This window comes from Sorex fumeus, unplaced genomic scaffold (assembly GCF_029834395.1).
Source record: "Sorex fumeus unplaced genomic scaffold, SorFum_2.1 ptg000054l, whole genome shotgun sequence".
NCBI lineage: Eukaryota > Metazoa > Chordata > Mammalia > Eulipotyphla > Soricidae > Sorex > Sorex fumeus.
This window is the reverse complement of record NW_026606111.1, coordinates 35,298,935-35,326,904: the sequence shown is the minus strand read 5'-3', so window position 1 is coordinate 35,326,904 and position 27,970 is coordinate 35,298,935. Positions and strand designations below refer to the sequence as shown.

General features: G+C 37.9%; 1 protein-coding gene across 1 annotated transcript; it reads left to right on the top strand.

Moving 5' to 3' along the window:
- The first annotated feature begins 9 nt into the window (after window positions 1–9).
- ZUP1 (zinc finger containing ubiquitin peptidase 1) lies at window positions 10–27,938 on the top strand. The gene is made up of 10 exons (XM_056125155.1): window positions 10–168; window positions 1,856–2,428; window positions 7,067–7,177; window positions 8,811–8,932; window positions 17,368–17,536; window positions 20,871–21,059; window positions 21,528–21,693; window positions 24,057–24,208; window positions 25,056–25,276; window positions 27,522–27,938. Exons 2-10 carry the CDS (start codon window positions 1,870–1,872, stop codon window positions 27,567–27,569), a joined length of 1,737 nt encoding a protein of 578 aa, XP_055981130.1. The 5' UTR covers window positions 10–168; window positions 1,856–1,869; the 3' UTR covers window positions 27,570–27,938.
- The last annotated feature ends 32 nt before the right edge of the window (window positions 27,939–27,970 follow it).

Genomic DNA, 27,970 nt, shown 5'->3' with positions numbered 1-27,970 from the left:
GAAAACTGCTGTTTCCTTTATGCCCTGACAGTTGGATAGAAGTCTTTCGGGCCAGGAAAGGTGTTGGATCCCACGCAAACATTTCTCTGCCGGCTTGCTAGACCACAGCGTCGGCGAGACCGAAGAGGACATCAAACCTAGAGTGGTGGTGGCTGAATCACCTAGTCGGTAGGAACTGACGGCCCAACCCCCGGCCCCAGGCGGAAAACTTTCCTCGAGTTGGTGTCTGGACGGGTTTTGTAGCCTGGCTCGGATCGTGGGCTCGGAAGTTTGAGCGGTTCTTCTTGTATCCAGGCTTTTTTTGCTTTCCTCACCACCCCCACCCCCATCCCTGCATTTGTCGTGGGTGTCAAATCTTCCACCCCATTGTCTTATCAACGTGCTTGGAAATGCAATCGCATCCTTCCGGGTGTCCCACCAGGGTTAAAAAGAAAGAAAAAATTGCATTGACTCTCTCTCTCTCTCTCTCTCTCTCTCTCTCTCTCTCTGTGTGTGTGTTGGGAGGAGGTGAGGGGATGCTGAGAAAATTTTCTTATGAAAATTCTTATAAAAATTTTCTGTAAAGATGGAAGGAGAAATAGAACTGTGTAAGGAGACTTTGTGAAGCTAAATATATCTCATTGATGGCATAGTGGCTTTTTTTTTCTTTTCCTGTTTTTATATAGTCCGTTGAATCATGGTTTGTGTGAGATGGTTGTGGCAGTGATTGCTTTATTAAGGATTATTTTATTAGCAAAATCGCCTGTTTTGGGGCGGTGGTCTGTATATTATTAGTGCATAAAGCACAAATGAGGCTTATAATTCACTTTAAGGACATAAACTCAAAAGAGGTGAAACGCCTTATTTAGGTGTATAATACTGGATTTTATAATCGGGCTTTCTGGATTCTGTTTTAGTCAAGAGCTGTTTAAACTGACAGTCAAGGGTTCTCAGGTGTTAACTTTGCTTTAATTCTTTAGGTTGAGAGTTCAGATTCCATAACCTGACTGGTTATCAGTTCTGCTTCTACCATTCTCTCTCTGTGATGACAGATCTGAGCTGGTTTTCCCCCAGCTTATATTTGGTTTTCCACCAAGTAGAATATATAAAGCCCTTTAAGTGTGAAGTACTTTCATTAAGATGTGTTTCTTTACGTTGTTACAATCTGGATTTTGGGTCAGCAAGATTGTATAGGGGGTAAGACACTTGCCTAGTATGTGGCTGACCTGTTCCATCCCAGGTACATCTGGTTGTGAGGAATCACCCTGAGTGATCCTGGAGCAGAGGCAGCAATCAGCCCTGAGAACAGCCAGGTGTGGCCCCCAAACCAAAGCAATAATTAGAATAATAATTCTTTTTAGGTCTGTATTTAGTTGATTGGATCACTTTTTCATCTTTATTGATTTATGTAATCTGGGCAGTTTATAAATTATTTTGTTTTATTTTGGTTTTGGCCACTCCTGGCAGTGGTGGAGCCGTTCTCATTTTGGTTCTCAGAAATGAGGGGTATTTTGCAGGGTGCTGCGTGGCTCAAACCTCTATACAATGCATGAACTCTGCCTGTTGGCTCTGCACTCAGGGATCACTCCTTATGGACTGGGGATCATATATAGTGTCAGGTATTGAACCCACTGAACTATTCCTACAGCCCTTGAAATAGTTTTTGACTATTTCAATTATTGTTTTCATTAGGGATGTATTATGACTTATACATATGCTTCTAGGTTTGAGAAAAAGTTAAGTAAATTGAAGTCTTGTTCATCCAAGTAATTCAGTGTGAAATAACAAATGCTATGTCCCAAGTAATATTACAGAATGTATTCCATTGTTCTTCAACTCTTACTTTCCAGTAATACCGTTGTGTTTTCTTTTCTAGCTACTTGATGTGCCATGTTTTCTTGTGATATTTGTGGTGAAACAGTAACCTCAGAACCGGACATAAAAGCACACCTCCTAATTGCTCACATGGAAAATGAAGTTACATGTCCATTTTGCAAATTATCAGGTGTAAATTATGAAGAAATGTGTTTTCATATTGAAACTGCTCATTTTGAACAAAATGAACTAGAAAGAAACTATGAGGCGATCAGTACAGTACAGTATGGAACATCAGATAACAAGGATGGCACCCTGCATCGCAGAACAGAAGTTAATTCAAGTAGTCATTCAGCTTGTGCATCTAATCATGCAAAACTTTCAGCTCAAATCTTGCCTAAGGATGGTACTTCAAAGCATACAGCCATTTATTCTGAAAACATAACTGAATCTAGGAAATTTTCAAAAAGTAAGGAAAAACAGTGTGACCTATCCCAAATAAAAGAATCAGTTTATGGAACAATGTATAGTCCTCCCGAATGTCCGTTCTGTGGAAAAATAGAAGATTGCAGTAAAGATATGGAAACTCATATGAAAACAAATCATGCAGATCTCTTAGATACTCCCTTAGAAGGTAAAGTTCTCATTTTATAAATCAAGCAGTCTTCGTTTTTAATATGTAGTGGCATATAAACTGGTTTGTGACTCATTATGTCTAAATTATTGTTTACCTTCATTATTCAAATATGAAATTGTCATAGTGGAAAAGAATTTCAATGTTAAGATAATATTTCTCCTGTATTCAAAGTAATTTTAGCATCTTTGTGAAGAGAAATTAGCTTAATATAGATTCAGGAGTTTATTCTTTTACTCACCAGCCCAATTGCATTCTCCTTTTCTGAGTTCTAGTTTGATTCCATTATTAACAAAAACAAAATACACTGTGTGATTTCAGTTCTTTGAATCTTGTTGAGCTTTGTTTTATGGCCCAAAATACAGTATGTGAATTATATGTCCTGTTACATGTTCCATGAAATAAATTCTAGGTATAGGATTCTGGTTTTAAGATCTAGTATTCTATATTTGTGAGTTAGATCTTGTTCTCCGGTGGTGCTCAGATCTGTATTCTTGATGGCTTTCTGCTTAACAGTTCTATCATTTTTGAAAGAAAATTGTTGAATTCCTTTATAGTTGAATTTTTTTTTCTTTCAGCTTGATTCATTCATATATGTTGATGTTTTTTTGTTGAAATATATCAACTAAGAATTGGATGTCTTATTTTTTGAGTGTTAAGAGTTATTAGCATATTTTAGATACACTCTTTTCCACCTACGTACTTTTTAAATCTTTCTATTCTGTAGCTTGGCTTTTCATTCTCTAGTGTATCTCACACAGCAGATAGATAGATTTAATTTTAATATTAACTTACTTTATTTCATACTGTGAATTTGTGCTTTTTGTTTATTTTGATTTTTTGTGGGGGGGACACCCAGCACTGCTCAGGGCTTGTTTGTGACTATGTGCTGTGATCTCTCCTGGTGGGAAATCGTATGTGGAACCAGGGATTGAACAAAGGGTTGGTAACATGCAAGGCAAATGCCCTAACCCCTCGACTGTCTTTCCAACCCCAATTGTGCTTTTGGTATTTCTTCTAAAAACTTATCCCCAAACTCAAGTTCACATGTCTTACCTTGTCTCATACAAGTTTTGTACTTTGCAATTTTGTAATTGTTCTTTGCTACAGTTACTTATCACAAAAGGTATAAATGGCCTAGGTTCATGTAATAAACTTTGGTTTTTAGCCCGGTTTCAAGTTTACAACCGGAAAAGTACGGAGTACCCAAGTTTGCTTGTGTCTTAGTAACCAACAAATCTCCTCCACTGTGAAGTCATATATGCCACAATTATGTTTATTAACAATCAGTTAAGTTCTTCAGATACATCATTACTCAGTCTTTGACTTATTTTAGTGTTCTCTACTGGTGTTGTAATTTTATAGATTTTGATATATGTAATTACTTGTATCCACCATTGTAGTATCAGTCAGAAAAATTTCACTGCTCTTAGTACCCATTGTGATGTTACTAGCTATCCCTCCGTCTAAGTCCTGGAAACCACTGATGCTTTAACCATCTCCATACTTTTGCCTTTCCAAAAATGTCATGTAGAAATGATACAGGACATAGCTTTTTCATCCTGGTCTATTTTTCTTTGTAAGATAAATAATAAGATGTATTTAAAATTCCTTCATGTATTTTTTGTGGCTCGGTAGTTTATTTCTTATAGCACTAGGTAATATTCCTTTGAACATACCGGTTAGTAACTGAGAGTCTTCTTGGTTAGTAACTACAAAAACCATAACTCCAGATTTTGGTAGTTAATAACAAGCAGTGCTTTAAATATTCATATACCAGTTTTCCTGTGGAGAGAATCTTCCAGTTTTTCTGTATAAATTGCAAGGCAAGTGATAACTTTATCCTATGATAATAGTATTTTTAATTTTGTAAAATATTAGATTACTCCAAAGTAGCTGTACCATTTTGCATTCCTGCCTGTAGTGAATCAGAGTTTTTGTTTCACATCATTAACAGTATCTTTAATAACATTTGATACTATCAGTGTTGGGCTGGAGTGATTGTACAGTGGGTAGGGTGTTTGCTTTGCATGCGGCCAACCTGAGTTCGATTCCTCTGCCACTCTTGGAGAGCCTGGAAAGTTACCGAGAGTGTCTCTCGTGCACAGCAAAGTCTGGCAAGCTACCTGTGACATATTCAGTATGCCAAACATAGTAACAAGAAGTCTCACAATGGAGACGTTACTGGGCCGCTTGAGCAAATCGATGAATGGGAGGACAGTGCTACAGTGCTCATTTCATTTTAACTTAATAATATATCATGTTGGACATTTGCATATGCATACTTCCTTTATACTTAGACATTTTTTCCCCCTTTTTTTGAGGTGGGGAGTATCTCCTGAGCAGTTCTCCATAGGTGTCAGGGAAGGAAGAGGAACCCCACCTGTGAGGCCAGTACCTTGTGTTTCAATGCAAAGCCTTAGGCATACAGTGCTGCTTGACTCTGTGCCAGGGATACCTGGCCCACCTATGTGGGTGCTAGGGTCTTCCTGGATCACACCAGGGAGCACCCAGTGATTCTTGGTGGATTCTGTGGTACCAGGGGTCTAACTGGTAGAGTCTCATACTACTGTAACTATCTCTTACCCCCAACATACTTTTACTTTTAATCCATGTATATTTATATTTAGGGCTGGAGTGAAAGCACAGCGGTAGGGCGTTTGCCTTACATGCAGCCAGCATGGCCAACCCGAGTTCGATTCCTCTGCCCCTCTCGGAGAGCCCAGCAAGCTATTTAGAGTATCTCGCCCGCACAGCAGAGCCTGGCAAACTACCCATGATGTATTCGATATGCCAAACACAGTAACAACAAAGTCTCTAATGGATACATTACTGGGCCCCTTGAGCAAATCGATGAACAACGGGAGGACAGTGATACAGGGATATTTATATTTAAAGCAGATTTCTGATAGAAAGCTTGTAGGCAGCTCTTGTGTTTTTAATTCTTTCTGAATGTCTTTTCATTGGTGTATTTTGACTGTTGAAGTTTAAAATGATGGTTGTTGCATTTGGATTAATTAGCTACCATATGTGTAACTTTTTATTTGTTGTTCCTGTTACTGTCCTCTGTTTCTGCCTTTTGTGGTTTTAATTGAACATTTTGTTTCAATTTCTCTTCTTTGAGAAAAATTCATAAATGCAGTGGTTGGGCTCGTGTTTGGTTACACAAGAATGGGCCTTGGGCCAGGAATTTTTTTTTAATTTTCAATTTTATAATTAATTTTATAATTGAATCACCGTGAGATACACAGATACAAAGTTGTTCATCGTTAGATTTCAGTCATATCATGTCCTGTCCGTCCTGTCCCTTTTCCTTGTATACATTTCTCGCCACCAGTGATCCATTTTTCCCCTGCCTCTATGGCAAGCATTTTTCTCTTTCTGTCTCTCTGTTTTCCTCTCTGTCCCTCTCTCACTTCCTTCCCCCCCTATTTGGGCATTGTGGTTTGCAATACAGATACTGAAAGGTTATCATGTATATCCCTTTACCTACTTTCAACACTCACTTCTTGTCCAGAGTGATCATTTCCAACTGTTATTGTCAAATGGTTACCTTCTCTATCCTAACTGCCATTTTTTTATCAAGAGGTGAAGGCTCACAGCCTATTTCAGTCATATTTCTATGCATGGAAATGCTTTCCCTATTTCACAACAGTAAATGAACTCTTTCAGCTGGCTTCTGGTAGCTGCCTCGTGTGTCCTTAGGTGAAGGGGTTAAGTCCTTCATTTTGAAACACAACACAGAGATGTACAGGCCAGCAGTCTTGTATCAACTGTTGTTAGGAGCCATTATCCTCCAGCAGTCAGTTTATTACCATCCAGCTTCTCTATGGTGATGGCCTTTCTCTGAGGATTCACTGTTTACTTCCTCCCTTATATAAAGACCTGGCTAGAGTGCAAACTTTTTCTTGTTCCCCTAATGGTTTTCATTTCCTCATATGGAATTTCCTCCATTAAAAGATTTGCAGCCTTTTCCCAGGGCATTGGACCCTTTCAGTGTGTTTTGTGACTTAATTTGTAGTGCTCAGTTGTTAAGGAATTTTCTCTCATGATCTCTGTGAAGCAGTGTCCTGATTGCTTTGTGTGGCTATTACAGTCTTCATTTCCAAACCAGTTCTTAATGTGTACAATTTTCTCGGTTCTTTTACTCTACATATGCACAGCTGGGTACTTGCATGCCCAATATCAACTAGATTTTGATCTCAGAATCCTGAAGTTCTATTGAGTATAGCCATTTAGTCTCCCGTCTCCCAAACAGGCAATCTCAGATAGATTCCAGTTCTAAGCCTCAGGATTGAGTGTGTTCTTTGCCTTATCACTGATTTGAAGGGTACTGAGATATTAATCCTTTACAAGTCCATGTCTAGACAGGCCTCTGCATACTGTTTAGATTTTTCTTTAAACTTTTCTTGATTTGTCTGTAGATTTGAATGCTTCTATTAATATAATGTTTTATTAAGTTCTAAGTAAGGTTTCTGCTTACAGTCAGTCTTTGATCTTGACACTAGAAGTAAAAGGTCACTAAATCAAACTCTGAAGAGGTTTTTTTAAAAAAAATTAGTAAAGTTGGTAGATAATTGGGATAAAAATATAAAAGAGTGAATAGTAAAATCAATTTGAACTATCTCTCAAAAACAGACTGTGACCAGCCACTGTATGACTGCCCGATGTGTGGACTCCTCTGTACAAATTACCACATTCTACAGGAACATGTGGATTTGCATTTGGAAGAAAGCAACTTTGGTCAAGGTATGTTTATAAATTATAAATAAAATTGTTTCAGTTTTGTAGGATACATCAGATTTTTTGGATGTAACTTTAGGGGAAAAAAAGAACTGACTTAAAATATGTCCCTTTAAAACATTCTAATCTAGCTTTAACCTTTTATAGATGATGTTTCACAAAAAAGATGAATTTTAATTCAGGAAACCAGCAACTGATTCAGAAATGGAAGAACACAGATCATATCTCAGAGCACCAATGTTTAGAACTTTTTTATTTACAAATTAAGGCCATTTCTTCAACAGCTAGAAATAATAATATAATATCTCACTATCAGAAATTGTTTTTGAATGAGGAGACTTCCACAAGATTTTTTAAAATAACAGGAATGTATAATTTTAAAATATCTCAAAGGCATTTCTTCCTGCTTACCCCAACTCTATAATTACAAGTTTTACAAGTGACTATAATAAAAGTTTTCCTTTTCTCGCTTACCTGTTTTCAGCAGTGCAGTGAGGGGCTAGAGGGATCATTCAAATGGTCCCTCCTGTTGAGCACTGTTGAGTGTTGTCCTGATGGTCTTCAAGCACCACTGGAGTAGCCCCTAAGAGCCTGAGCATTGCTAAGGACGCACCTATTTTAAAATTTCTGTTATTAAAGAAATGTAATGTCTTGAAATTATCCTTTTTTAAGTTTCACAATTCTACTCAAATAAAATACTAAGCTATTAAGGAAAAGCTATCCCATTTTTTTTTCTACTATATTTCCATTCTCTTTATATTGATGCAGGTTCTTTAGTGTCTTGTATCAGTGATCCTGGCTTAAGTCATGGGCAACGTGGACAGCATTCCTGCTCACTTAGCTTGATCTCAAGATGAGAATTGCTGATAGATGGAATAGTTAGTCTTCTGCTCTGGGAGGTTCTCTTTAAATATTGTGGGAAAATAACCCTTTCAAGTTCAGTGTCTTATCACTTTTCTGATTATGGTATAGACTTTGGTTGCATAAATAATTTTGAAAGACTATGATGGGTAATGGAGAAGGAAAACATGATATATCACTGTATAAAGCCTCAGAAATATACTAAAAAGCAGTTGTGAATTGCATATCTCCAACATTATAAGTGGAGACCAAATGTGGCTTGTAGAAGACTGAAAGGTCTGAAAGGAAAGAACGAATAAAATCATTAAATAGGGATGGGAAGCTGCTGGGTAGAAGTCACTAATGTGTTTACATGACACTGAGTAGAGAGGAAAGAGGGTTAGATACTGCAATTGTAATATTTAGAGCCAGATTATATAACACCTGTGCTTTGCAAGTATATAGTTTAGGGTGTATTATTTTCTCCCCTCCACATGCTAGTATTTCTCTTAAAACCAATTTACTTTAGTTGTGTTAATAAAGAAAATGGTGTTACTTAATTTCTCCAGGGTCTGATTCCTTAGTAGTTCATTATCTCTACTTGATGTGGTTGTTGAAAATTGAATTAGGTTAATTATTGAGAAATGCTTTCCAGAGCTTAACTGCTCTGAGAATGTTAGTGATAGAAAAGTAGATTATAGACCTTGCAGGAGTTCTAAGTTTAGCTAAATTTGTGGTCAGTGTTGCTCTAATATCAGTTATGAATAAATGACAGAATGGCAACATATACTCCAAATAGGCATGAATAGAGTCCCATGTTCAAGTGATCTGCAGTTGGCTCACCAACTTCAAGAAGAAGAAGACAGAAAAAGGAGATCTGAAGAATCACGACAAGAAATGGAAGAATTTCAGAAGCTGCAGGTAAGATAGTAAAAATATAATTTCAATTAGGTAAAGCTACTTCAGCAATCCATTATTTTTGCTCCTGTTAATATGTAAAATAATGTATATATGTTTTTACATGTATTTTTAATATGAATACGAATAGCCATTATTCAGAAGGGTTCACTGTGGTTTTGTAAAATAAGCATTTCTATATATCTCAAAAATTGACACAACCCCAATAAAAAATTCTTTATTGACTCTTATTAGAGATAAAGTTCATCAATTTGCTTGAGTGGGCACCAATAACATCTCCATTGTGAAACTTGTTACTGTTTTTGGCATATCAAATATGCCAAGGGGAGCTTGCCAGGCTCTGCCATGCAGGCGAGATACTTTCGGTATCTTACCAGGCACTCAAGAGGGATGGAAGAATCAAATCTGGGTCGGCCACGTGCAAGGCAAATGCCCTACTTGCTGTGCTATCACATCCCAGCATTAGACATGAAAACATGAAAGTACACATTTCAAGATGGGAAATGCGGGTGACACATTTGCTCAGGCACTACATGGCCGCAGGCAGCACATGGCTCAAACAGCATATGCATGCACTTCCTTTGTTCAAGGTGGCCTTTATAGGGTTTTTCCAACCAGTACCCATGTGGGGCTTCTACCTAGGTAAAAGTCCATTGCTAGGGAGGTTACTACGGAGGTTGGGACTGTTGATGATCTTCTTTGAAATTCCTTTCTTGATTTTTTTTTCTGTAGGAGCTTCTATAGGAGGGGATTGATCCAGGTGTCAAGGAACAGCTTTGGAGTTTCTGGGGCATCTTTCTGGTCCTTAATTGGTCTCTATTTCTTCTGCTGTCATTCCTGTAGGCATCCAGCCTCCACAGGGTCTGTCACAGACTGGTGGACTGGTGCCAGTTTGTTCTCCATGAGGTCAGGGCTATTGCTTCCCAAAAGATTTACCGCCATTGCCTTGGGAAGGGGCCTTCCCTATCTGCCTGCCTACATCATCACTCAGTTCCCCATTCTAGTCTCACACTGCCCCTTATTCCCTTCTCCTCCTCTCTCTCCCCTCATCTCTCCGCACTCCCTCTCGAAGCCACGTCTCTAGTATCCACATGCCTGCTCCTGCATTCTTCCCCTGCATTCTCTCTCTGTCCCCCTTGCTAGTCTCTCCTCTCTCCATCTTGCTACCGTGTCTCTCTCATCTCTCTCTGACTCTCTGAATTGGGGGTAGTCACCATACCCCATATATCTGGCAGGAAAATCAACATATCAAAAGCCCTTTTCTGCTCAAGGGCAAAGTACCACTTAGGGGTGTTTCTCTCTCTTTTAGTCCAATAACTTAATAAGCATCTTAACATCTTAATTCTACTTAATATTAGTTATTTTGTATGGACACAGTAAGAGATACATTGCAGCTTGTCGGGCTACTCCTTGGGACAATCTCGCCACAGACTCAGACGACAGTGCTCAGTCTGCATTAATCATTCCTAACCCTTGTAAGGTCTGAATCTAGTTATTGATTTTTGGATTATGACAGCATTTGTCCATGACCATGCTCTTAACTTATAGTTAAGCATTATGGCACTTTAGCCAGGCCCATTTTGATGCCACGGTAGCACATAGCTCACAGCTTACCCTGGGTCCATCCAGGCCCTTGTCTGGACCCTGCTTTGGGAATTCTAGGAAGTAAGGGTAACTGAGACTTAGATTCAGAGAACATATGCCGCAGAGATAATATCTGGAGTCATTTAACTCCCATGTTACAAGAGCATAGCATTAACTGTCTTCTTGTGCCCATAAAAAAAGGAGTTTGCTCTGAATTAAATATGCAAAGGACTTAAGGAGAAGAGAAAAACAATATTTATGAGTCAACAGAACACAAAGAAAGAAGTTACAAATAAACATAGAGGAATGGGAGCACTGTGATGGGAGTAACCCAATAAACCTAAGCTCCCTGTGGCAAGGCGGAAAGGAAAACCGATGCTAACACCTGTTAATTTAATTTGCTCAAATTCAGATGATATTGCACAACAAAGCTTGGATTAAAACTTATGTAAAGTTTATGGAGAAAATTAGAAAATAGCCCCAAAATTTTAGGATATTAATATGAAGAGAGATAGAATTAACTTTTCCTGTCTGGATCATAAATTCTTTAGTGACTGAGGTTTAAGCATTTATAAAAAAAATACGTATTTTTTTAATTTTAATTTTTTTATTTTATAAGTTAGTTCATAACATTTGATTACATTTAATATTCAAACACCAATCTCACCACCATTACCCCTTCCCACCACCACATTCGGGATGTTTCCATCTCAAACCCCAATCCCTGTCCCAAAACAAAACTGAAAGAATATATTTTGTATTGTCAGTTACGAAGAACTGCTGAACATGCTTACGAAAAATTGTTATATAGGAGACAGTGTGAAGATTGTTCTGTTTTGGCAGGAGCCATTAAGACATTCTATAGGATATCACTAACATGTTGTTAAAGTTTGGATGATGTGAGCTTTGGTATATATATCTGAAAATATGTATATATGCATATATATATACACACACACATATATATTCTTTTTTCCCTTTATGATTTGTTGCCTACTGTCTGAACCCCATCAAATATGGTGTGGTAATTGGGTAGGGAGTATCTTATGATGTGGTCCAGGAATATGTTTATTCATATATGAGGCTTGGCCCGAACGTGTGGGGAGTGGCGTTGAACGTGGCCGTGGTTGGGTTATGGCAGTTTTTGGCTGCCAGAGCTGGGTCCCTTGGGGCAGGGAAGGCTCTCACCTGCTCCCTTCTGGGGAGTCCCCAGTGAAACAACCTGGTGCAGAATCCGGTGACATAGTTAAGGGCGGCCTCTTATTTTGTAAAACAATGGGCCTCATTCCCCTGACCCTGAAAGAGCCCCCAATACGGCAGCATTAAGAAGGATGAGCAAGGAGAGGCATATAAAATCTCAGGGCTGAACCAGGCTGCCAAAATGAAGAAGGACTAAAATGACTGTCTGTACTTTCAACGCACATACACTGGCAACAGACGCATCCATCGAGGACTGATGGTGTAAATGCAGAAGATCAATTACAACATCATTGGTGTGACCAAGACGAGAAGGCATCGATCACATCATGCCATATTCAACACTGGAGAAGAACTGTTCCTCAGAACACGCAGCAATAGAGGTGTCCGTGTTGTCGGTGTCCTTGTCAACACGAACTTGGCCATGTGCATTGATTCATTCAAATGCCTAGCAAACCGATTTGGATGCTAACACTTGAATATGTGGCTCACTGCCAGCCATTTCTCTCTTCATCGTCTACGCACCAACATCCAACTTTGATGAAATTGAGAAGTTCTACATGGAGCTGAAGAAGTTCTACAAAGAAGACCAGACCTTCTACAAGATCTGTAGCACTGTAGCACTGTCCTCCTGTTGTTCATCAGTTTGCTCAAGTGGGCACCAGTAATGTCTTACAACAAATTGTGAGACTTGTTACTGTTTTTGGCATCTCGAATATGTCACAAGTAGCTTGCCAGGCTTTGCTGTGTGGGTGAGATACTCTCAGTAGCTTGCCGGACTCTCCAAGAGGGGCAGAGGAATCAATCCTGGGTCGGACAGGCGCAAGGCAAACACCCTACCTGCTGTGCTATTGCTCCAGCCCTTTACAAGATCATTGTTAGTGATTTTAATGCCAAGATAGGACCAAGAAGGTTGCCCGAAGAGCTCCACATCAGGACCCATGACCTAGAATGGAATGAACAGAGTGAGAGACCAAGACCATCCATGATAACTCACAGTTCCAGAAGGCCAAATCTAAACGTTTGACATGGGAGTCTCCCGGTGGACAGTTCCACAAAGAAATTGACCACATCATATTAAATGGACGGTTTTGCCTGACTGATGTTGCTGTTGTCCCAAAATTTGAAAGGGATTGGACCACTGTCTCCTTCGTACAAAATTCTAGTTCACGGAGTGGGGAGAAAGGGCTGCAAAGTTTAAGAACTCCCAGAATGACTGCCAATTGGGAGCTCTTTGACATTATTCCCAGGCAGCAACATGGGAAGATGCTGTACTTGACAGCATCAATGAGGAATACAATCGACTGGTTCAGCACCTCCATGACTGCACGAGGAATGCCGAGAGTGGGAAAGCCACAAACAAACACATATCTTCGGAAACTCTTGAGCTCATTTGCTATTGTGGTTTGGTGCGAGCCTCAGGCAATCACAACCTAACATCTGAGCTCGCAAAACTGCAGAGAAGAGATAAAGGAGGACCTCAAAGAGAGAAGAGCAGCAATGTTGGCCAATGTGGCAGAAGCTGGGAAAAGTATTCACAATGCTTGCCAGTCCTTCGCCAACTACAAGACCAAGATCATTGCCCTCTGACGTCCTGATGGATATATCACATCTTCCAGAAGGGCAATGGAGAAGATTATCCACTACTTCTATTCAGATCTCTATGATAGCCACGCCCACCTGCCCACATACCAAATTCCGCAGGATAGATATGTCATTCCCATCGTTCTCCCTTCCGAAATTCAACATGCCATTTCATCAAAGCGTACAGCACCCAGTCCAGACAAGGTCACACCTGAACACCTGAAGAATCTGCTGCCAGTACTCATCAATACACTGGCTTGGTTCTTCTCACGCTACCTGTCTGAATGCAAGGTTCCATCCCATGAAAAACCAGCAGGACTGTTCTGTTATATAAGAAGGGAGACATCCACGACATTGGCAATTATTGCCTGATCTACCTGTTGTCTGTCATCTACAAATTGTTAACTCGAGTCATCCTGAATAGAGTAGGCGGAACACTAGCTGAAGGATAAACATGCGAGCAAGCGGGATTCCTTAAAGGATTCAGCACGATTGACCATATCCACACTGTGACCAAGCTCATTGAAGTTTCTTGAGAGTTCAAGATGTCATTCTGTCTAACGTTCATCAATTTAAAGAAGGCCTTTGATTCTGTTGAGACTGACGCAGTCTTCAAAGCCATACAGGGCATTCAAACTCAGTACATCAGAATCCTCCATGAGCTGTATTAGGGATTCATCACCAGGATCTCATCATTCTACAAGTAAGTGATCATTGACGTCAAGAGAGGGGTTCGGCAGGGTGATATGATTTCACCAAAACTCTTCAGGGCCACCCCCAAGAACATCCTGCGATGACTGGAATGGAATGAAATGGGAGTGCAGATAGATGGTCAGCAACTACACCACTTCCACTTTGCTGATGGCAACGTTCTAATAACACCAAACAACTTAGTGGCACAAATTCTGGCCGATTTCGACCGTGAGAGTGCAAAGGTTGGACTACACTGAATCTCACCAAGACAATGTTCATGAAAAATGAACTAGTCCCTGATGTTTCATTTGCTCTCAAGGGAACGAACATTTCCGAATACAGCAGCTATGTTTACCTGGGTCAAGAACTCAACATGAAGATCCACTTGGTGCCACCAGAACTGCACAGGAAAAAAAGGGCAGCGTGGGATGCCTTCAAGAGCAATGAAGAAGTTGTTAAGAGGACAAAGAACCTCCGGCTCCGGGCACATCTTTTCAACTCCGCTGTTCTTCCTACACTAACATACGCCTCAGAGATCAGGGCCCTAGGATAACAGGATGAGTATGCTATTGGGGTGTTCCAAAGAGGAATCGAAAGAGTTATGCTTGGAGTATCATGCTTCACTCAAGTGAGAGAAGGAATCCGGTGTTCTGACCTCCGTCAACGATCGAGAATCAGGGACGCTGTCTCATTTGCCAATGCGTCAAAAATCAGATGCGCTGGACATGGAATGCGATTTAGAGACAACCGCTGGACTAGAGCTGTTACCGATTGGATTCCACTGGGATGTCAAAAGGATGCGTGTCCACCCACCCATGAGATGGTTAGACTTCTTTTTCAAAACCCTGAACAAACAGTTTGAGGCTCTTCATGTTCCTGGAGCGAGCAGTTGTCATTGGGTTACCCTAGCACGGGACAGGAATGAATGGAGACTGTCGCCCTGGCACCCGCTCGAGCAAACTAAAGATAAATGGGATGGTTATGTGATTCAAGTGATGTTTTGCTCCCTTTTGGGAGAAGCAGCCGTGTGATCTGGGTGGTGGCCTATGGCGAGATTATCTGGTGCCAGGAGGAGGTGGCTTATGTGTGTTGGTTGCTGGAGACTGGGGGAAACGGCAGAGGATCTCTTCTCCCGGGTCCTGTTGAGCCCAGAGTCCAAGGTCACGAATTTCCACATTTATCTGGGTTCTGTGGGACTTTACTCATGAGTGAGGCTCAGCTTGAGCATCTGGGGACCTGCCTTGAGGGTGGCAGAAGTTGGGTTTTGGAGGTCGACTGCTGAGGCTGGGTCTCATGGTGCGGGGAGGGCTCTCACCTACCCCCCTCTGGAGCACCCCAAGTGAAGCAGCCTAGTGCAGAGTCCGTTGGCATGGCTATTGGGACCTCGTGTTATGGTCTCTTCCAGGAGAAACAGCCCTGTGATCTCCAAAAATATATATTTTTAATGGAAAAGGCTTTTTGATGATTCTTTAGATTTCTGTGTGTATGGGTATTTATTGAACTATACTTACATTCTTTTTGGGAGGGGGCTGGATGGGTTGGGTCACACCCATATATGTTCAAGGCTTGTCTCTTGAACTCATTTCTGCTCAGAGATCATTCTTTGGCGTGGTTTGGGGACCATATGTAATGATGAAGTTTGAACCTTGATTATATGCAAAGCAAGTGCTTTATCCCCTATACCATCTGTCTAGCCCCTATTTTATTTTAATGCATTAAATTTTGTTTTAGTTTAAGAATCACTATAGTGTCCAAACCTGCTGTACTATTGCTCTGGCCCTAATAATAATAAATTATACTGTTATTAATATTATATTATTTGTAATTATGGGCTGGAGCGATAGCACAGTGGGTAGGGCATTTGCCTCGCAAGCGGCCAATATGGCAGACCCAAGTTCAATTCCTCCGCCCCTCTCGGAGAGCCTGGCAAGCTATTGAGAGTGTTGCGCCCGCATGGCAAAGCCTGGAAAGCTACCTGTGACATATTCGATATGCCAACCACAGTAACAATTGTCACAATGGAGATATTACTGGGCCCACTCGAGTAAATCGATAAACAACGGGAGGACAGTGACAGTGACAGTGATTTATATATTATTATTTTACTTATATAGCACAGCGGTAGGGCATTTGCCTTGCGTGCAGCCAGCCCGGCCAAGCCGGGTTCAATTCCTCCACCCCTCTTGGAGAGCCCAGCAAGCTACTGAGAGTATCTCGCCGGCACAGCAAAGCCTGTCAAGCCACCTGTGATGTATTCAATATGTCAAACACAGTAACAACAAGTCTCACAATGGAGATGTTATTGGGCCTGCTCGAGCAAATCGATGAACAACAAGACGATAGTGCTACAGTGCTATAGTGTTCTCAGGGGACATTGCAGTGCCAGAGACTGAACTTTAGCTTCCTGTAAGCTCAGCCCATTTAACTATCTCTCTAACCCAGCATTTAAATATTTTTATAGATGATTTGGTGTTATTTTCAATTCTGATTTGCTATGGACTATAGTATGCTGAACGTGCTTATAAATGTTTTAAAATTTTTCTGTGTGTTAATAGGATAATATATAAATACTTTTTTTGTGATTCTATACGTTTGAAAGCAAATAAGAGGTTGGGGAGATAGCTCAGGAATGCACGAAGCCCCAAGTTCAATCCTCAACACTTCATGACCCCTTGAGCACCTGGTGATCCACACACAGCACAATTGAGGTGACCATGGTGGTACCCAGTGTCTCTGAGAACAGCATTGCATTGACAGTTCAAGCATTGGATTGTCCTACTTTGTTGGCACATCCTCCTGAGTCCCCAAAGCATGTCTTGGGAAAACCCCCTCCTCAAAAAAGCGGTGGGGACAGGCAAAAAAAAAAAAAGTATTTTTGTATACATAATAATTTTCCCAGATTTATTTTTCCTTTCACTTTTTTTCTCTTTAGATACTTCACACATGGGCATTATTCCTTGCAATACACTTTGGAGTATCTAACTTGGCTGATTTTCTCATTGGTATTTCACTTATTTGCAAATTAGTTTTTCACCAAGATTCAGAGGGGTAAAATAAGTTCGAGTTTCTTTGTCTTATGAAATTTTGAGTGTTAGCAATACAAAAATATCCAAAATATAAAGGACATTGTGCTGTAACTTTCCAAGTTAGTTGTTTAGATCATAGAGAGCTAGTTTCTTACCAGTGTTGGTATTTTTAGGGAAAAACTATTTTTAAGAATCAAAATATATTTTTTTCCGTAAAACTCTTCTATAAAAAGTCTCTAAACCAGAATACTTTTTCCAAATACTTTTTCTTAGAAATATGGTAATTTTTCATACTTGCTATGTTTAAAGGACTTAAAAATGAAGTTATTTGTTATTTGTTTTTATGTTAAATAGAGGCAGTATGGCTTAGATAATTCAGGAGGATATAAACAACAGCAACTACGAAATATGGAGCTAGAAGTAAACAGGGGAAGAATGCATCCGTCTGAATTTCATAGAAGAAAAGCTGATATGATGGAATCATTGGCTGTTGGTATTGATGATGGAAAAACAAAAACTTCTGGTGAGTATCAGAACTTTATTTTTAGTAGTATGTTAGATAATGAAGTAACCACTAATAATTATTTGACTTTTAGGTAAACTTAAATTCACAGTTTCTTCAAAAGGGATTGCCCTGCCACAGAGGCAGGGTGGGATGGGGGTGATGGAAGTGGGAGGGATATTATCCATGGTGGTGGAAAATGGGCACTGGTGGAGGGATGGGTATTTGATCATTGTATAATCGAAACCCAAGCACAAAAAAATTGTAAATCTACAACTGTACCTCATGGTGTTTCACTAAAAAAAAAAAAAAAATTCACAGTTTCTTTTAGATGAGGTTGTTCAGAATTACTTTAGATGTGTTGTTTGAAACTTTGAAATTCTTTTTCAAATAATTCACTTTTGGGGTGGAGAGATAATTCACTTTTGGGGTGGAAAGATAGTACAGTGTGTGATCAATCCCCAGCATCACATGTCCTCTTGAGCTCTATCAGATATGACCCAAAAACAAAAAAGTTATTCATTTTTATATTGTATTGATATATTTGATATTTCTAAAAGAACCTTAATAATAGTTTTGATATGCGCCACATATTAATTTTTATTTCCAGTAGCCATGTTAGAAAAATTAAAAGGAACAAGTGAAGTTAATTTTGGCAGGTGGTTTACACCACACCTGGTGGTGTGTGCAGCATTCAAGGCCTTAACCCCTCTATTATCTTTCTGGCCCTCTCAATATTTGTTTACTTATTTATGATGTTGGAGATCAAATGCAAAACCTCACTCATGCAAGGCAAGTGCTCTCCTGCTGAACTACATCCCTGGCCCTGTATTTTCATTGTTTTTAATTGGGGGCCATGCCTAGTGGTGGTCAGGTTTGGGGAACCATATGTTATTCCAGGGACCAAACCCAGGTAAGCTGTGTGCAAGACGAGTACTTAACCTGCTGTACTATCTCTAGCCCCTTATTTTATATTTGAAACCCAAAACCATAGTGAACCCTGAATAGAACTGAGTGGGTTACCCGAGCCCCCCAAAGGAAGAGTTTGTAATTTGTATGAAATTATGCATATGTATCAATTTCAAATTTAATTGTAATCAAATTTCTCTGCCTCTCCTTTTATTATTAAGTATCTTGTTTAACTCCTCACCCATCTTTGTAATCACAAGTTTGTTTCTTTATTTTCTTTAAATATTTTAGTTTGCTTTTCATACTGTGAATTTAAACCACATAGAATTCATTTGTCCCTGTGTGTCTTGTGTATATTAAGAGAAGGGAGGGAGATCAGATTTTTTTCCTTTGTTGCTAATCAGCTCATATAGTAAGTACTTACTGCTTTTTTAACTTTGTACCACTTTGCAAATCTATATGGCATTTATTTCTAACATTACATATCACATCTGTTTCTAAAGGCTGTCTTTATATTTCTTCAGGGGTCTTCATGTAAAAATTTCTTTGTGAGATAGGATATCCCAGCAGATATGTCATATCACTGATTGGAGCATACAGAGAAAAATATTTGAAATTTTTAGATCATCCTCTATTATATACTTATTTTAAAGTTACTGTAGAGTTATATGTATATGATTATAAATAATGTAATTAAAGCATGTTTCTCTATAAAATACTTTTGATAAGCTGTTTTGAAATATAGCAGCTTATAAAAATATTTGATTCAAGAGCAAAGAATTTTTTTTTTTTTTTTGCTTTTTTGGGTCACACCCAGCGATGCACAGGAGTTACTCCTAGTTCATGCACTCAGAAATCTCTCCTGGAAGTGCCCAGGGGACCATATGGGATGCTGGGAATCGAACCTGGGTCTGCCGCGTGCAAGGCAAACACCCTACCCACTGTGCTATTGCTCCAGCCCCCGGGCAAAGAATTTTTTTATCATTTAGAGGTTCTCATAATTTTTTTATCATTTAGAGGTTCTCATAATTTTATCATTTAGAGGTTCTCATAATTTTAACAGTGGACTGTAATTTAACAACAGATGCTTATTTTGGGAATTCATTTAATGAAATATAGGTGCCATAGAATAGAAATTATTTTATTGAAAGAAAACTTTATGTTAAAATGGTTTTTGTGGGGCCGGAGAGACAGTAGGCAGAGTGTTTCTTTTGCACATGCCTAACTCGGTTCAGTCCCAGGTACCTCATGTGGTCCCCTAAGCACTGCCAGCAGTAAGCTTAGCACCACTGAGTGTGCCCCTTACCCCTCTCTCCCTCCCAAAAAAGAATTGTTTTGATATGATTTCTAGGACAGTACTACCCATACTCTGAGGTGCCACGGTTAATGAGTATATCAGAGTGCACTAGGTTGTGCATTACCTTCTTCTTTCTTTTTCTTGCCCAGGGGTTAGGGGAGGAGGTTCTCGTCAAAGTTTATCCCAATCAATCTTCATCAGTCTATGATACTAAACCCACTTTAAATTTCTGTGAATTCCTCAGACATACTTTTCTTGCTCTAATATATAAATATATAAATAAATATATATTCTAATATAAATATATTAGAATATGGCAGAATATGAGTAGTTCCTGGTATGCGCATGCATACGCATATACACACACAAAATTCTGAGTGTTCAGAAAAAGATCTTAGTATCTGTATGGGTAGCATCTGTTCATTGGGGAATCTGTGAGGTTTCAAAATGTAAGGAAAAAATACACTGGGATAAGGAAAGAGTTTGTTATACCCTATCTGAATACCTCATTTATGTTGTAGAACTTGTACAAATAAACAAGATATTATGGGTCTGTGAAATTTCAAGAGATATTGACACATTTATCTTTATACTCTCAGCAGTTAGCTGTAAAAAGAGATAAGTAAATACTGGAACTGAATGAGAACTCTATGGACAATATCATGTGTAATGTAGTCAGTTAAGTCACTGCCAAGATTGTAGAAGAATGATTTGAAATAGAGTAAGTCAGAGGCCAGCTGACTGTGGCTTCATATAATATGCATTAATATTCCATGGGTAATAGGTAGCTGTTAAAGTCTTTATAGGGAGCAAATTGATTGGAACTGAGCTTTAGAGGGAGTGTTTTTTCAGCAGTATGTAAAATAAAATGGAGAAAAGAACATTAAATCAGCATGTGCTACACCCTGCAGATGTAGAAATGAGAGATAAAATCTCAATTTGATGTTATAACTAATATGCTAGTGTTGGAAAACTATACAAAATAGTTACAAGCAGGTCATGAACTAAAATTGTAGCAGAAAGAATGTAAAGAAGATAGAATTAGGATTTTTTTGTAGAAATTGAGGGAGAGATTGCTGTTAGAATTACGTGGGAGCCTTAAGAACAGCCCTCTAAATCTTCTAAATCTCTTCTCTTTTCTTTCTTTAGGAATTATTGAAGCTCTTTATCGGTATTATCAGAATGCTGCCACAGATGTGAGGCGTGTGTGGCTTTCTGCAGTAGTGGATCATTTTCATTCATCATTTGGTGACAAAGGCTGGGGTTGTGGTTACAGAAACTTCCAAATGCTACTTTCATCATTACTACAAAATGACGCTTATGCTGACTGCTTGAAAGGTACGTAAAATATAGTACTCTGAATCTGTTCTCTCATACTGTGCATATAATATAGAATGAATTAATAAATAGCAGTTCCAACTAATAATTTTAACAAAGAAGTACTTTAATGGATCTTTACATTAAAAATATGGGGACTGGAGAGATAGTACAGTGGGTAAAGCACTTACTTTGTACACAGTAACCTTGGTATAATTCCTTACAGCCCATATAGTCCTTCACCCACCAAGAGTGAGCACAGAGTCAGGAGTAATCCCTGAGCACTGCTGCATGTGATTACCCCACCCCCAACCCCCACCACCAAAAAATATCTTAATTCTGTTGGGAAAAAGAAAAAATCATACAGGAGATGCTGGGAATAACTCTTAAAAATGTGTATGTTTTCCTGTGATGTGGGGTATTATAGCTAAATGATACATTCAATAATTTAGTAATTATCTTGAAATATGTTTACTTGTATAATTTTAGGTATGTCAGTTCCTTGTATTCCAAAAATTCAGTCTATGATTGAAGATGCTTGGAAGGAAGGTTTTGATCCTCAGGGTGCTTGTCAACTTAATAACAAGTTACAGGGAACAAAAGCCTGGATTGGAGCATGTGAAGTATATACACTACTGACCTCCCTAAGGGTAAAGTATGTACCCTAAAAACCAAAGTTAATGTTATTGTCACATCTAGGAGGTGATTGTTTTCTTTTTGGTCTTAATTATTTTTATTTGGGTAAGTTGTGCTCACAATACCTAGATCCACCCTGGCAATACTCAACCTGGTTGTTCAATCCAGTGCTTGGACACTTGTGCTCATGATGCTACCCCTAGCAATACTCAAGGACTGACAGTGTTAGGGATGAAACTCTGGCATTTGCATGCAAGCAATGTACTCCACTCCTTTGAGCTATATCCTCAGCCCTTAATTTTATTTTATCAAAGATATTTTATAAAATTATATGGCCCTGAAAGTCTTCTCATGAAAACAAGCAACTCATTGCCTGTCATGTTCTATCTAAGTCATGTTTCTCAAAGACAGCTGTCCTTTCACTGCTTTAAAATAATGTACTTTCATGGTTTTCCTTAGATATTACAATTGCATTCCCCTTATATCTCCCAACATTCACCCTCTGTTCTCCTAATTATGATTTGATCTCAGTTTTTATTATAAGGTAGTTTACCGTTTTGACACTTATTTTTACTTTCATTCCTGGAATACTTTTTTTCTTTTTGGGATCACACCTAGTGATGCACAGAGGTTACTTCTCACTCTGAAATTACTCCTGACGGTGCTCTGAGGACCATATCGGATGCTGGGAATCAAACCCAGGTTGGCCGTGTGCAGGGCAAACGCCCTACCTGCTGTACTATAGCTCCAGTCCCGGGATACTCTTTTAAAAACTTCCTTTAACAGCCTTTTCTTTTATTGTTTTGCTGCATCAATATTAGTTTTGCCCTAAATGTTCCACTTATCGTATAATCTTATTCCTGATCTCATCCCCTCTTAAAGCCATCTGCCTGAGATCATTAGTCTGAAAAATTCACCTTTATCCCCCTTCACAGCTATAATTGTGTAGTATTTTCTTGCAAATTTTCTGAATTAGAACCTCCATTTTCCTTGGCTTTGATCTCTTGTTCATTTTTTTAATATTATTTTTGTGTGTAAGTACTATTAACTTCCTATGAAAGTGTGCCAGGTTCATAATTACATTAATGATAGCTTGGACAGCCTTGTTTCTCCATATTTAAATTAAATTCTTATATCTATGCTTTATATGGTTGCATATATTCTCTTCAACGTGATAGTAATGAAATTTTAATGTGTAGACTTGGATTCATCCGTCGAGTTGGAAATTTTCTTTCTTTTTCCTTTAGATCTGAAATTGTAAGGTATCAGATCTCATAATTGTGGATAAGAGTGCTTACTTTCGAGGGGCAGGAGTGATTGCACAGTGGGTAGGGCGTTTGCCTTGCACGTGGCCCACCCAGATTCGATTCCCAGCATCCCATATGGTCCCCTGAGCACCGCCAGGAGTAGTTCCTGAGTGCATGAGCCAGGAAAAATCACTGTGCATCGCCGGGTGTGAACCAAAAAGCAAAAAATAAATAATAAATAAATAAATAAAAGTGTTTACTTTTCGGTTAGACTGCCTGCAATTGATACCAACTTACTAACTTACTAGTACATGATTTAATTTGTAGAGTATTCAAACAGTAAATGCTTCATAGATAGTCAAGTTAGGTAATAAAGTTTTTAGGATTCTGACTGACATGTAGAAAGAGCTCAAAGTGAAGTATATTTTAGAAATTTCCATTTCTTTATTTTTTTTCCTGGAACTCTTTCTAGTTGGTCACTGAACTTCTTTGAACTTATGCATTTCTTGGTAATGTTTCATTTTTATCTTTCCTTTTGTTTTACTACCTAGGTTTCTATCGGATTTTTTATACCTCCCTATTTTTTCTGCATCTCCTATCAGATAACCTTAATTCAAATATCAATATCCACCAGATTATCTACCTATTGTTTTGTCTTTTTACTATATATCTGTTAGTCACATCTTTATTCAATATCAATCAACTGGCATTTTGGTTGCTTCCTTATTTTTTCTATTACAAATAATAATGTGGTAGACACTGGGGGTAACTTCTTATATTCATGTTTTTTGTATATTTTGATAGCTACATCAGGCAGGGCATTTTCCTTACATAGAGCTGATGTAGGTACAATCCCTGGCACCTCATATGGTCCCCTGAGCACCAGCAGGAGTATTCTCTGTGCGCAGTCAGGAGTAAGCCTTAAGCACCATTGGGTATGACCCCAAATAATTTTTTAAGTACAAAATATAAGCCAAGTGAGGTTCTCATTTATAATTTTCTTTCCTTACTGGAAAATAATGATGAACTAAAATTAACTCTAAACTAAGAAATTTTTTTGCATTATATAGAATAATTGCATGGATGAAAATATTCTTTAGAAGATTTTCTTATCTATTTTGTCAATTTTATATAGATGCCGTATCGTTGATTTTCACAAATCAACGGGACCTTTGGGTACACACCCTCGTTTATTTGAATGGATATTGAACTATTATTCTTCAGAGAGAGAAGGAACTCCAAAAGTAGTGTGTACATTCAAACCTCCTATCTATCTTCAGCATCAAGGTTGGTATAACTCACAGATAATAATAAGTAAAACTTAATAAGACGAATTAGATTTTGCGTTCAGAAAGGTAATTCTGAGTGAGAGTGGGAAAAAAGACACTAATGTGACCATGTCTTGATTTTCAGAACTCTGTTTAGGTCTTTCCAATGCATTCCTAAATGAAGGATGACATCCTTGGCATGTTCAGGGTGTTAGGTTCACTCTTCCTTTGTTGTTCATTCAATATCTTTTTCACATCTTTACCCATACTTCACTATGGAGAGGTCATCCTGTGACCATCTATTTTAACATCTTACCTTGTTATCCTATCTCTCTTTGTTTTCCTCGGTATTCCTAGTTGCCTATAATAGTTTGGAATCTGGAAAGTTGATAACTTTTTGTTGAATGAATAATGTATAATTCCAGGCATAAAAAAATAAATATTATTGATTTCATTGTTTCAGTACATAAACTATAAATGTTACAACCTTTAGGTTACTTTTTGTTAGAACCATGAGAGCTTTTGTTCCATGCTAAGTAAATTTCATTTGAATAAGAATGACAAGTTAATAGGAAAGGAGTAGTAAAAAATCTGGCAGTATAGAAAAGCCTGGCAGTGTAGTGAAGACTTTAAGATAAGTAAAATTGTACAAAAGAAAACTGAAGATTATAATGTAGGACTTGTGTTTTAGGTTTGAGAGAACTCAAATACTTAAGTGTCAGAAGGATTGACTAAACAAAATTACTCTAAATATACTTATTCACACATACTATATACAGAGGAAAAGTAGAAATGACATTTATAGGAATAGTTCTACATAAGTAACAGACACATACATATTCATCTGGTACTTTATTTTTTCATAGGTCATAGTCGAACTGTTGTTGGAATTGAAGAGAGGAAAAACCGAACATTGTGTTTATTAATATTTGATCCTGGGTGTCCTTCTCGAGAAATGCAGAAACTACTAAAGCCAGATATGGAGGCTAGCAGTATCAAGCAACTTCGGAAATTTGTAGGAAATTTAAAACATAAGCAATACCAGATAGTGGCAGTAGAGGGTATTCTTTCTCCAGAGGAAAAAGTTGTAAGTAGCTAAATATTTGTTACATAAATTGCAGACATTATAAACTAAGGAATGTTGAAGTGTTTGTTAAAACTGGTGTTATCATTTGTATCTCCTGTTTTGTTCACTAAGTTGTCAAGGACATTTTGCTCCAATATCTTTTAATTTCTGTAATGGATATTATTAAATTTTACAGATGGTTCCTGATTACTTTCAAATACTTGTTTTCATAAGTATATTCAATTTTATAATGCTGTTGTCATGAATGATGTGAAATGATAATGTATAGGATGAAATCAAATTGTCATGAGACTTGATTTATATTGTTATTTTAAATTACTGCTTATTAAAATATGACTCATGATTCTTAAAAATCTGTTTTATGCTAGAAGGTTTGTCGGATTTGCACAGTTCCATAATTTAGTATAGTTGCGCCTTTATTTTTGAATAAAGTGATGACTTAGTGTGTATTGTAGAAAAAAAAAAAAGCCCTAGATGTCTCTACTTGGTATACACTGAAACTGTGGAGTAGCAGAGTAAGTGTAGAAATTGCAAGATATTAAAAAAGCTTTGGGGATTGGAAAGATAATTCAGTTGGGAAGGTTGCTAACTCAGGTTCAATTCTTGACACCACTTATGGTCCCCCAGCCCCACCAAAAGTTATTCCTGAGCACAGCAATAAGACGTGAGCATTGTGAGGTGTGACACAAGAAAAAGAAAAAAAAAAGAAATAATGAACCTGTTAGAGAATTTCACATTGATTTGTTTCCCCATAGGAGACAAGGGACTAAAGGACACTTAAAATACTAAGGTTGTGAGAGAATAGACAAAAATTGTTTATTGGAATAAAAAGGCAATATTTATTTAAGAGTTTTTTCAGCTTTATTATGACAGGGTATTTTTTGCAAAGACTTCAGTGTCAAATTTGTGATACTAAAAGGTAGAGCGCTCAAGTGGTAGAGCACATGCCTAGTCTATCAGACCAGTGGGTTCAATCCCCAATACTGCTGAGTATTAAAGCACCACCAGGAGTGGCTCCTAAAGAAAATAGTACCCAAATTGCATTTTAGGCATCTTATTAACTATAGCTAAATTAAAGTACTTTTTAATAATTTAAAAGTCCAGGGACATTTGCTCACAAATATATATTCAACTTGAGAGTTTGAATAGGGTTAAATCTTTTCAAGGAGGAGAGATCAGTTCTCAAAGAAAAAAATGTTTCTAGTTTGGCCACTGTCTTATAATTACCTGAGATAGCTCTACTATAAATATATTTTGTGTGTTTATAATTTATGCTGTTCTATATATGGTGCTTAGATGAAGGGATTTATTTTAGAAAAAAATCCTAATTCCACCAAATAGTATTCAATGACCTGTTATTTTTACATTCTGATTGATTATTGTTATACAATATAAGAGTAATGTTCTTCATTTTGTTAATCAGTTTGTTTAAATTAGTCTAATGTGCTGGAGCAATAGCACAGCGGTAGGGCGTTTGCCTTGCACACAGCCAGCCTGACCGAGCCAGGTTCAATTCCACCCCTCTTTCAGAGAGCCCGGCAAGCTACCAAGAGTATCTCGCTCGCATGGCAAAGCCTGACAAGCTACTCGTGACATATTCGATATACCAAACACAGTAACAAGTTTCACAGACGTTCAAATACTTGTTTTCATAAGTATATTCAATTTTATAATGCTGTTGTCATGAATGATGTGAAATGATAATGTATAGGATGAAATCAAATTGTCATGAGACTTGATTTATATTGTTATTTTAAATTACTGTTTATTAAAATATGGAGACGTTACTGGACCTGCTCGAGCAAATCGATGAACAATGGAGGACAGTGCTACAGTGCTAAATTAGTCTGATACAATAAACTTGATTGGAATAGCTCAAGTTGTAAACAGCATTAAAAGCTTAAATCTTTAAATGATTATTTAAGGCAATAATGAGGAAGATGGTTTTCTTCTAGGTTCATACTCTTCTCTTTACCACTTCTCTCTAATTTTGAGCCATCATTTTGCTTTTTTTGCTTATTATTTAATAGAAAGCTATTTTTAAAAACTTCCTTTTGTTTAAGAAGAACTTTACAATATAGTATGGGTCAGGTTTAAAATGTTTGTTTCTAATGTCTTAAATTTGAAGTTTGAATTTTTTTCAGAATTTTCATTATCTTGAAAAATGTCTGTAATTTTATTAGAATTATAGTTGATACTGATTTCTTGCTTGCAATTAATGAGATTTTTTAAATTTCTTTTCAAGGCCAGAAGACAAGCTTCTCAAGTCTTTACATCTGAGAAGATTCCTTGAAGAATTAGCATTCCAGTGGTTATAGATTTTATTTTCTAAACTCTGATGAATCACCTTATAATTTAATTTCTAAAATGTCAGTATTATGCTCTTAATACCTGATTGTTCAGTAATTGATTGAATAAAATATTTGCATTGTGGGTATTATATTTCTTTTTATTTTCTTAAAGAGAGTTTATTTCGTTGATGGCTTGTTAAAATGATTACAGTTGTTTTAACTTTCATGATTTTTATGTAAAAAGTTAACACACCTTCATAACCATGAATGATCCTAAGACCTCAATCCCTGCCTTTAGGTAACTCGTACTCCAACTCTACTTTTCCTTCATTTTTTGATAATCATTCATTATCTAAATAAAGATTCGTATAATTGGCTACAAAGGTTTTAGTGTCTCATACTT